Source organism: Phyllostomus discolor, chromosome 2, assembly GCF_004126475.2.
Source record: "Phyllostomus discolor isolate MPI-MPIP mPhyDis1 chromosome 2, mPhyDis1.pri.v3, whole genome shotgun sequence".
NCBI classification, from domain to species: Eukaryota; Metazoa; Chordata; class Mammalia; order Chiroptera; family Phyllostomidae; genus Phyllostomus; species Phyllostomus discolor.
The window spans coordinates 101525623-101537715 of record NC_040904.2 but is presented as its reverse complement, the minus strand read 5'-3'; the positions used below and the strand labels follow the sequence as shown (position 1 = coordinate 101537715).

At 38.4% G+C, this 12093-nt stretch overlaps 1 protein-coding gene across 3 annotated transcripts in view; it reads left to right on the top strand.

Annotated features, from left to right (window-relative positions):
* Positions 1 to 11044, top strand: part of CCDC58 (coiled-coil domain containing 58) — a 31883-nt gene extending 20839 nt beyond the window's left edge. For 2 of the 3 annotated variants that reach the window (XM_036018175.1, XM_036018176.1), the window contains 2 exons: positions 1456 to 1602; positions 3022 to 3235. In XM_036018175.1, the coding sequence (XP_035874068.1) occupies positions 1456 to 1602; positions 3022 to 3219 (345 nt within the window). In that variant the 3' untranslated portion in view covers positions 3220 to 3235. Of the gene's footprint in view, positions 1 to 1455; positions 1603 to 3021; positions 3236 to 6189; positions 6250 to 10754 lie in introns of those variants that run through there. The other variant, XM_028504620.2, reaches the window with a different exon arrangement.
* The last annotated feature ends 1049 nt before the right edge of the window (positions 11045 to 12093 follow it).

Sequence of the window (12093 nt, the reverse complement as noted above, 5' to 3'; positions counted from 1 at the left end):
GTCCCTTACTTCACTTCTGTTTTTATTATCTTTTGGGAAGAGTAGTTCCCTATCCTCAGTAGAGCCTTTAATATCCTATAATTATACCTGAAAGAGTAAGCAAGCAAAGAAGTAGCGTGTTAATGAATGAGATTTGGGCCTTGAACTGTCCTTGGGAATCATATGTTACAGTGAAAAATATGAGCATATTAGAGAAATTTGCCATAGGTGGGATTAATGTCTTTTAGGCCGTTTACTTTTACTTTCCTTCTCTTTCCATGGGTATGATTTATAATTAATGCACTTTTAGTACTGCACTCTAGAAATGCAAAGGCTTATTCTTTCCTGGTGAACATTAGACAGTCGTTCTCAACCGTAGGGTCCTAATATGATCATTTAAGAGATATACTTCTAGTAGCACATGAAGAATGCTTATAGAATGGTTAATTAAGTTAGTCCTGTACTTTATCTATCTAGGCACACACACAACATGTACATAAAATGGTTAGGTTATACCTACTGTAACTATTGCATTAGGTTATTCTCTCTTCAGAGAGAAGCAGAAATATAGTTACATGGAACAAGTTAACACATTTTAGTTGGAGGTGAACCACTGTTATTTATGTACCATTATAATGGTGATTATATATCACTTTAGTGTTTGCTTTTCCCATCCCCCAAATTTGGGGGGTATCATCAAAATTTGGCTATGATCACAGGAGTGTTTGGTACTTGACTATCATACTGCTGGAATCAAGGCAGAAAATAGACATGAATTGTTATATTGGATTTGTTACATTGACATGAAGGTTAGCAAAGAATTGCTCTGTCAGATGTCCTTTCAATTAGCACACACAATTGATGGAATCAATACTCTGTACTTTGTACATAATTTGGTCTTATTAATACTTTAAAATCTTAAAAAGGGCTCTTACATAGGTAAATGTAACTTTCTTTGTTTTTCCATATATAACTAAGAGTTTCTCTACATCACTTACTTTATAATTTCTTGCACTTGGTGACAACGTGAGGCCATAGAAAGCACGAGAGAACCAAAGAAGAGGGGGAGAATACCAATAGAAAGTGGTCCAGAAGATGTGTGAGAATGGGTGTGGGGTCGGGGAACACATGGATGGAATAATGAGGAGAGAAGGGGATGGCAGGGAAAAAGAGAATGACATAATAGGCCCAGGGTGGGCATCCCGTGTGCGGGAGCAGGGGTTCGGGACAAGGGGCAGGAAGCGTCCCGGGAGCTCACTGAGGAAGAAGACAAGCCCAACCACTGGCAGAGCTGCTTCCTTTCGTCCTTTTTTAGGTGGGTTAGCTGACAAGCACGATCTGCTCTTCTATAGATTTAATTTTTTAAAGCTCGTTTTGGAAAGCATTACATTTCTATACTCTAAAAATAAGGATTAAAAAAACTAAAATGTAATAAATTGGTATGATTTTTCTCTTTTCACTCCTTTGTTCTTCTAGTTGATGGAAGCTCACGCCAGTAGGGACAGATTCATAAAAAATTGTATAGCTCAGACTTCATCAGTAGTAAAACATCTACGAGAAGAGAGAGAAAAGAATCTGGATGATTTAACATTATTAAAGCAACTTAGAAAAGAACAGACAAAGGTAAGTTGAATAAGGCTTACATTTCTGAGGCAAAGTTTTTCCAAACTTACCCTTCAAAATAAAAGCAGTTTTATTATGAAAAATGTAGAGTAAGATATGATCATTACTTTAAAAAAAATGACCAGGAAACTAAAACTTTATTTTTAATGGACTTTATTTTATTACATATGGAAGTATCCAATGGTAAATTGGTAAGCTAATTTGACTTTCATGAACATATGCAGTGTAATCATTGTTTATTTTTATTCTTTTATATATTCTGCCATTAAAGGTAAGAGGCTTAATTCAGGCCAATACCACATCAGAAAATCTAGGGAAATCACATCTGTATCTGTACCTTGAGGCTTGACCTGAGAAGAAACATCTCTTAAATGTATTTACATTTTGAAAATATATATCTCTGGTTTTATCTGCTGAGATGTAATACACATAATTAACTTGAGGACATTACACTCTGCATCCATAAAAATATAGTACAATTTAATATACCCAGATACACTAGAACCTGATCATAATTTATCTCTCTACTGGGGAGAAGTTGTTATGGGTCTTTGGCTCTTGTTCGACATGACTTTGTTTCCATTTCATCTTCCATTCCTACAGCTTTTGCTGTAAAGGAAACAGCAAGTGCCCACTGAGTGCTGTGTCAGAGGAGGCTGTATCTGTCAGAGTTAGCTGTAGTGTAGGTAGGGTGTGGACCTCAGGGTATAGTTAATGAAGCAGAACACTTTTGGATGGCCCTTAAATGTGACATGTCAAGAAAACAGTTGAAATGTATATGTACCATATTTTATTATGTGGAATGCATTGTTGTCTCTTGAGGTTCACTTAAGGGGTAACTTTATTTTGATATAATTTCAAACTTACAGAAAAGTTGTAAAAATAGTGCCAGTAACTCCCATGTAGTCTTCACCTATATTTACCTATTTGTTTACATTTTGCTGCATCTGCGTCACAATTTATTCTCTTTAGCCTGCCTTTTTCCTCTATCCTTGCCTCACTATTTCCTAGTCTTCCTTTTCCTTCCACCACATATGTACACACTTTTTTTTCCTGAGCCATTTCTAGAGTGTCTTGGGTATATTGTACCCCTTTAGCCCTGCATATGTTGGTTATTTCCTAAACACAAGCATTTTTTTTATGATCACTGTGTGATTATCAAAGTCATGTCTGTATTTTAAGATGTCACAACACATGATTTACTGATCCTTGCATGTCCTGTGAGTAAAAATCCACTGTGGGATGGAATCCTGTTTTTCATACTGAACAGTTATAAAGTTTACCTTTTGTTTGGTAGATGTAGCCAAGCACTGAACAGGCGCCTTGTCATCTCTTTCAAGCCTTTGTTGTTTTAGCTGCTCACAGTGAGTGCGCACTTTCTGAGCCATCCCACTGATGCAGTGTGTCTCACTGGTACAGGAGTCCTCCACTGCCTTCACAGCTGTCTTTGGTCATGACACTGCTTCAGCCCTTATTCTGTACCTGCTTATTCATCAGGCAGTGATGGGTTCCTCAGACAGTGAACTTGTGCTCTATAGAGTTTTATGGTCATCTTACTTTACTGTTAATCTTTATGAAGGCCTAGAGAACATTTACATAACCCTGGTTCAAATGTAGTTATTTTTGGATTTTGTATTTTTTTTTAAGATTTTATTTATTTATTTTTAGAGAGGGAAGGGAGGGGGAGAGAGAGAGAGAGAGAGAGAGAGAGAGAGAGAGAGAGAGAGAAACATCAATGTGCGGTTGCTGGGGGTTCTGGCCTGCAACCCAGGAATGTACCCTGGCTGGGAATCGAACCTGGGACACTTTGGTTCCCAGCCCGTGCTCAGTCCACTGTGGATTTTGTATTTTAACAGACTCTTGAAGGTATTATTGACAAAACTACAGAGCAGGGCTGTTAAATCAGAAACTAAAAAATCACTATTTGCAAATTAGGCCAAACAAAGAATAAAGTGACTCTTGTTAATGGAGAGCAAAGTTCAAAAACCAGTGTGTGTTTTTAGAGTGTCACACACTGCTCCACCCCCAGTTCTGCCCTGTGCTTTTAGGGCCCAGAAGGAATCACCAGGAAGACCAGTCAGTGAGTTAGGAAAGACAGGTAGCTTTCTAGCCTGGTATCATATAGGAGGACTGTAGGGTGGCCATGAATAGTACTGAAGCAAGTGAGGAAAGTTGAATTTTTTATGTTTATTCTTTAAGTTTGCTATGGAGATTATGGAATTAGAAAGAGACAACTCTTACGAGATGTTCCAGCTCTACCTCTTCATTTTCTGTATGAGGAAGCTGAGGCTCAGCGATACTAAGTGACACCCTCAGAATCACAAACTAGTAAGTGGTAGAACTAGGACTTTAACCCCTCTCTTCTGACTCTGGGTTCAGTCAGGGTTTTTACATTAAGTTGCGACTGATAGTCAAATTTTGGCTACTTTAGTGGACATATTTTATTTATATACAGAGGTGCCAGTTCTTTACCTGAATTTTTAACTAAGAAAAAGTACATTCCTTGCTGGAACTGTATAACTGCTGTCAGCTGTTAGTGGCCTTTGAGAGGAAGTTTAGCTGTTTAAGACCCAGAGCCTTTTAAAAAAGAACCAGCTCAAAGGAAGCATTATGTTGGTACAGTTGAAGTTTGATCAGGAATTGGCTGTAATATGTGCAGTGTTCAAGAACAGAAAAAAAATGTGGACTATAAAGGCAGACAGCTCTAAGGAAATAAATCCCATCCATCACTTGGTGGCTTTGTAACCTTGTAAATTGCTCTGACTTCTGATTTTCAGTTTGTAAAATATAGTTGGTACTTAATAACTTTGTTTTTCTTTTTTGATGAGGATTAAACAAGCTCACTGGTTGATTGATACAAAGTAGTAGCCCCTTTCCTTTCCTTTCCTTTCCTTTCCTTTCCTTTCCTTTCCTTTCCTTTCCTTTCCTTTCCTTTCCTTTCCTTTCCTTTCCTTTCCTTTCCTTTCCTTTCCTTTCCTTTCCTTTCCTTTCCTTTCCTTTCCTTTTTGGGGCTCTGGTACTCCATATTTGTTACATTAGTCCTCTCCAACAGCCGCCTGTCCCCTGCCTTTTCGGCACCAAAGACAGGTTCTCCCAACCAGTGGTTTCCACCTTTCGTTAACCACTACATAAGGGGGCTGGGCACACATTAGCTTCTGTGGCAGTACACTCTCTTTTTGTAATTATTCAAAGGTTTTCTGATATATTTTGAAAACCTGCATCCTTTAATGGGTAATTACTTCTCCTTATTAATGTTCCCTCTGGAGCTGTATAGGATAGGTCTAAACCCACATGAAATCCCTTTAAATATTTCAGATCAGTTGTGAAGACTTGTTTTAGTGTCACGTTATTTGAAGTTGTTACTTCTTTGGCAGACAGTCCAGGCTCTGACAACACTGACACTTTAATGATTTCTGGTCTGTACAGTTAAGTAAAATCTGAAACCGCAGTCGCATTGGTGTGTGCAGATGTGTTTCTTCAGGCTCACTGCTCCTTGACAGCACAGCTGTGGCCATCAGAAATGCAGCCCCAACCCCTGTTCCAGTTTAAGTCCTGTGTCCTGGCCCACACTCTGACAGCAGTTCTGAATCGGGGAGCCATTGGATCAGTGCCAGGTTCTAGTCTTATTAGTGTTACATGCACGATTCTCAAACCTCCTGCCTGAGCTATAATCCTGGCCGGATTCTTGCATGGGCTGGATTCCTGGTCTGGGGCATGTTGGTAGGTTCTTTGGCCTAGTTCGCTGACTCACCATCCTGGCTTTTACCCTCTTAGCTGTCTCCAGCTGTAAATCATGCTTTTTTCTCCAAATTTTCCTGAATATTTTCAAGCCTTTTTCCTAGAATTGCTGACTCCTTTCAGGCTTCTCTAACCAGAAAGTGACTAGGAGATTGATGGGCCCTGCCCTCTGAGCCTGGCCATGGAATTGGCTACTTTTATGATTAGGTTGGCAGTTATAAAGAAAATTAGAAAGACTTTAGCATTTTTGCCTGAGACCTCTGGAGTTGTATGATCAAGATGTGAAAGACTCATGCCTTTCAAGATCACTTGGGCCTTATATATTCCTCTCCCTTTCTCTCTTGTTTCCCTCCCCTGCCCCGATTCTTTTTTTATAATCCAAATCAGATTGCCATCTCCTTGCCCCTTTTTTGTTCCTCTCTGCTGTCTTTGCAATTCCATATTATAGGATCAATAACTGTAACTGGCATTATTGAGTTCAAGGACATGTGAATTTATAGATCTTTTAAAATCTTACCAAATTGTGCTTTATAGAGGTTGTGCCCATTTATGCTTATAGGCCATTTTTATTTCTTCTGTGAACTACTGGGAATTTGAGGGTTTTTTTTTTTAAGCTCTCAGAGTGATTCTACTATGCAGAAAAGCTTGAGAATCATGGGTAACATAAGATTTAACAATTGACTAGTTATGGGGAGAATGGGTTAGGTATGTCAAACTTCGTTCCAAGACATACTGTTAACAAAGATTGCAGAAGCAGTGGCTGGTTTTGTTGGGAAAACATTATGGAGTTTGGTTTTTGTTTTTTAATTTCACTTTTCATAACTTAAATTTGTTTTTCCTTTCTTGCAGTTGAAATGGATGCAGTCAGAACTGAATGTTGAAGAAGTGGTAAACGATAGAAGCTGGAAGGTATGAAATGTTAGCGCTCAGAGAGAAGTAGGAGGAACACTGAACTAGCAAAGGGAGACCAGGAGAGGAGTCAGGAGAGCTCTGGGGCTCTTAAGAAGAATAGAGACCCTTCATTTACAAGCAATTGAGGGTTTTCACTTTTTTTGAAGGGGCGTGGTGGGTGTGGGTAGCATCCAGGTAAAGCCATCTTATAAAAATTGGCTTTACAGTTATGGTAGAATCATATGACCTGCCATGGGAATAGAGTTGGAGACATTCTGTATGTTTCTTAATACTAATTATGGGCGTATTTGATATTTAGAATTTTTACTCTGGTTAACTCAGAACCTTCACCAAGGTTATTTGTTAAAATTAGTCATTTTGATCCCAATTACTTTGTATAAATTGTTGTATCTTTAGCTACCTGTCACAGTAGCTCGTTTTCTAGTATCTGATCCTGAAACATTTTTGTACATAGCCTTTGGTATCTGACAGTAGGGCTTTTTTATGGCTCCTAGATTCACATGATCCTTTTCACCACCTGCATACTTCTGATTAGGGTTTAACAGAGTGGGACCAAGATTCTAGGACTTTATATGTAGTCAGAATTTTTTTTTTAAATCCTGACTTTAGTTTTCTAAAAAGATATTATCTGTATACCCCTCTCTAAAATTATACACCTCTCTTGCCCTGGCCAGTGTGGCTCAGTTGGTTGGAGCATCTTTCAGTAATCAAGGGTCGCAGGCTCAATACCCAGTCAGGGCACATTTGTAGGTCAGGGGTTGGATTCCTGGTCTGGGGCATATATGGGAGGCAACCAATTGATATTTCTTTCTCACATCAGTGTTTCTTTCTATCCCTTTCTTTCTAAAAGAAATGAAAAAAATATCCTTGGGTGAGGATAAAATAATAATAATGAGGCAGAAGAGAGTATAAGGGGGAAAAATACAAAAACTATTAAAAACAATAAAACTATATAGCCCTCTTTTTTCCGCAGGGCAAAACTTGTTAAATCGGAAAGAATTAACTGTAAAATTTGTTTTATCCTTTGAAAATAACCAATGGAATTGGCTTAACCCCGTGAGAGGTTACCTGAACCAAAAATTCAAATGTACCAACTTGCAGAGCCATGGATAAATTGCAAAATACAAATTAATTGTCTTTGCTTTATTATATATACTTTTTCAAACTATAAGAGAAAGTTTATTTAGAAAGTCACAGAGGTAGAAGTGAGGCACAGAAGAAATAGGCATAAGGAACAAGTGACAGGCAAAAGACGGGCCCTTGGAGCTCGGGAAGAAGAGGCGAGGAAACTTGGCCTGGATGAAGGGGACGGTGAAAGGCACGGTTGTGCCCCATAGAGAGAGCAGCCTACGTTTCTTTATTCTGTCCTCTTCGCCAAGATTTCCTATTCCTGCCCTTTTCATTAGTGCGATATGGTGTTGGCTACTTAAAAGATTTTGGCAATATTAGTCCATTTAAATTCTTCAGAGAGATCCTATTTATACTTGGTGGGGGCAGGGATACAATAAATAACTGGTTTGAAAAATCCAGTACGGAGGTTAATGTATGTAAAATGTATTGCAGGGGGAAGAGTGAAGCATTTTTGGATTTGATAATTAGTTTTAAAGAAATTGAGGCAGGATAGTAATAAGAAGCTAGGGAAATTCCTTGGCAAGCGGAATGGGGAAACTAAGACAAGATGATTAAACAAGGTCAAACAATCTGAAAAGCTTCCAGCTTGTAAGTAACAGCGTGTAAGTTGTAGTGAATCGGAAGACCTTATCTTCTCTAATCAAAGACACTTAGGAGCAAATGTTTTATATTCCCCCTCATAACCAGATACATAGCTTCAATCACCCTGGTCGGGGAGATAAGAGAACAGGGACCCAGAAAGTGTCGTTTATGTCAGCTAAGCTCAAGGATGGGTGGAATCATAAGAACAAATTACAAAAACCTGATTACAGCCAGACAGACCAAAGATAAAAGTAAAACAATAAAGCAGACCAAAGAATAATCCCAAATTCTGTTATTTGCTCATTTTAATGCATCAGCATATTAAAAATGTGCCTGAAAAGCTGATGAATATTCTGCTGAAACCCTCCCCTAAAATTCTCACCTGCAAAAGAAAAATAAATACTCTCAAGACAAAGACTCAGTGTGGGTTTGCTCTAGAGCATGCCATGCCCCTTCTCTGGCATGAACTTTTTATTTCCTCCTAAACTCGAAGGGTCCCCATGAGACTTGCAACCAGGAGAGCAAGGGGCAGCAGCAGCTCATCTGGGCGTACCCCCTGATCCTGTCTCCAAGGCTTCCTTTCTCTCTCTGACTTTCCAGTGAGCTAATAGCAGTCCTGCCTTGGCTCACTTCTTTCTTAGTAACATTTCTGTGGAGCCAAAGCAGAGCACTGCCTACACTCCTATTGCTTCTTCTACCCTAGGTCCTTCCTTTGTTTCATTGTCCCCAGCTTTAATAAACACTCAAAATCATCTGGACTCATGCTGTGAAATCTTTCCTGCTTAAAGACAAGAACTATTGGCTAGCCTGAGGCAGGCATGCTCTGGGCCCGGTCCCCATCCAGTTACAATATAATCCTTCCACCCCACAGAAAGTGACCTTTCCCATTTGTTTCAAAAATAGGAAAATGGCACCCTGGTGCAATAATCCTGCAAAAGCGGTTAGGAAGTTATTTAGGAAAAGAATTGGAGAAGCTCGCCCGAGTCATATGTATCATCCCAACCAATGTGTCAAGGCCAGAAATCTGAAGATTCCTTTGGTCTGAGCATTGGGAACTTCAGGGAATGTCAGGGCTAAGAACTGACATGTGGCAAAATAAACTACAAGATTGAGGAGCCAGAAAGAGTCTATAATTTTGACTTGTTTTTTTAATTGTGAGGTGCACATGCTAGGGAGCATGTAACATGTAGAACTTCAGAATGTTAATAAAATGAGCACTCATGTATTTACCACCCAGCTTAAGTAATACCAGCTGAGTAATACCAGCACCTTAAAACCTCCCTATGAAGATTTTGCTTTTACTTTTGTAATAGTCAACAGCAGCCAAAATAGGTTTTTCTTTTTTAACCTTAAAATGATCTTTCCCTGCCCTGGCTGATGTGGCTCAGTGGAGTGAGTGCTGGCCTGCAGACCAAAGGGTCACTGGTTCGATTCCTGGTCGAGGCCCATGCGTGGGTTGCAAGCCAGGCTCGTGGGAGGCAACCACACATTGATGTTTCTCTCCCTCTCTTCTTCCCTTCCTTCCTCTCTCTCTCTAAAAAAAATGATTTGTTCCTTATGTTAATGAAATTTGAGGATAAATTCTGAGAATTTTAAAAAGATATATCTATAATTTTTAAAAATACACATTTTTAGATACATGATTTAATTTTTTGAATATGAGAGGATATACAATAAAATTCTACCTATGATTCCTCTCTATTATAGCCACTTTCCCCTTCCCTCTGAATGGATGGTGTATGCTTTCAGATATTTGCACCTTTTTAAATTTTATGTGTGTGCATATAAAATTTCATCACACAAATGTAAGTGGACTTGTCACACTTTATTTTTTCTTAACAGATCTTGGAGATCTTTTAAAATCAGAACATAAAAAGCTTCCTTATTCTTTTTTATGTTTACATTGTATTTTGTTGATACTCTGGCTTCTCTTCAGATTGTATAAATCTTTTGCCTTTTACATTGTATTCTGTTGAATGGCTGTATCATAATTTTTGGTTACCATAAGCCCATATTGACAGACAGTGATAAAATGTTCTTTTTAACCTTTTTGATATGTAATTTGTTTAGATTTTTAGGAAGCAAAGTAAATAGAACAAAACATGTAAATTTATACAATTTAACAAAATATAGTCTCCCTTCAAGCATACATACTTGTGAGAAGGCGCTACCACTCATTTAGAAAAGCACAAGAGATATCTAAGTAAATTTTATGTCACAAAAAAAGGGGGAAAAACCCTTAAACTTATTTTAGATATTTTTGTCTACATGTCTAAAACAAGTCCAGAATAAGAAACTGAACTGTTGGTTGGTTAGTTACTAAATAAGCTAGCCTGTGATGATTTTTTTTCCTTGAATAATTTAAATTTGATTAAAACAATAACATTGCCTTATAAATGTATATCAAGGCTTTCTGTGCTCTTAGCACTTCATAAGTCAGTTTGAACTGATGAGAAAATCACTGTTTCCTAAAACTGTTGACGGGAAAAAATGAATTATGCCCTCCTGAACCATGGTAAATTTTTAAAATTTATTTATTTTTAGAGACAGAGGAAGGAGGCAGAGAGAGAAACATCAGTTGGTTGCCTCTTGTATACACCCTGACCAGGGACTGACCTCAACCTAGGCATGTGCCCTGACTGGCAAAAGAACCGGCAATCTTTCGCTTTGCGAGATGACGGTCAACCAACTGATCCACACCAGTCAAGGCAGAACCATGTAAATTTAATTTGGTTCCAGGCCTGGTTTATTCAGAATAATTCAGTGACTTGTTTCTTTTTAAATATCAGGTGTTTAATGAACGCTGCCGAATTCACTTCAAGCCTCCAAAGAATGAATGAATAGATATTTTAAAAACGACCGGGTCATCTCATCAGAGCTAAGCATGACAGGCATCAACAAGGCAGGCTTCCTAGGATGATTTCTGAGCCAACAGTTCAAGACCTTTTGTTGATTTCAGCCCCACTTAGCCAAGACCTCACGTATAAATAATTCTGATAATTATGGAGAAATCAACTGCTATTTTATACTGATTCTGTAAAAAAAAAAGTTTTGTAACTATTAAAATAATTTTCTGACTGTGTGTGTATATTTATTCATTATTTTTCTAGTTGAGACAGTAAGTTCTTATAAGAGAATATTGAATACAAATTTAGTACCTGATTTTGTGTTATACCTTTATGATTTCCACAAATTTATTGCCTTGAACATGGACCTTTTTGGTCATTGATGGTTTTATCCCTTTATTTTTGTGGGTTTATTGCTGTTCAGTAAAAGGGCAGTATTAATAGGTTGGATACTGCCCAAAGAAACTTTCTCTTAGTACTTTGACTTCTCTTGTTTTCAAACTCAAAAACATAACTTTGGGTGGGATTTTTTTTTTCCTGGACAGTGAAAAGGAAAGCAGTAAATCAAGTTCAGAAAAGGGAAAAGCAGAGGAGGGCTTCATGATAGTATACAAATGAGTCAGTAAAACAGAAACAAAACCTCATATCAGGATTTGGTCATTGCAAAAAAACACACATTTTCTAGCGCAGGATGATTTTATTAGTTTCTATTGCTATGTAAAAAATTACCACAACTTAGCAGCTTTAAATCACGCCTTTTTGTTATCTTACAGTTTTGTAGGTTGGAGGTCCAGGCAGGCTAGACTAGGTTCTCTGCCTGGGGTCTCAGGCTGAAATCACGTCAGCCAAGCTGGATTCTCTAGGGGAAGAAGCTGCTTCCAATTCATCCAGTTTGTTGTCTGAATTCAGATCCTTGGGTTAGGATTGAAGTTCCCGGTTCCTTGCTATCTGTCATGGGCCACTCTAAGCTGTTGGCCATCACCCTCGTTTCTTGATGCCTCCTTCCTCTTGAAACTAGCAGCAGTGCATTGAATCCTCTTCATTCTTGGAGTATAACTTCCTTTTCTGCTGTAAGGTACACTAACAGCTTTTACAGGGTTTTCATGATTAGTTTAGGCCTACCACCGTAATCTTCCTTTTGGTAAACTCGGCATCAGTTGACTATAACCTTAATTACATCTGCAAATCCCTTTTGCCAGGTAATGTGACATCACAGATGTAATGTCTCACATTCACTGTGTGAGGGGTTAGAGTAGGGTATCTTGTAGAGCCATTTTAGCAT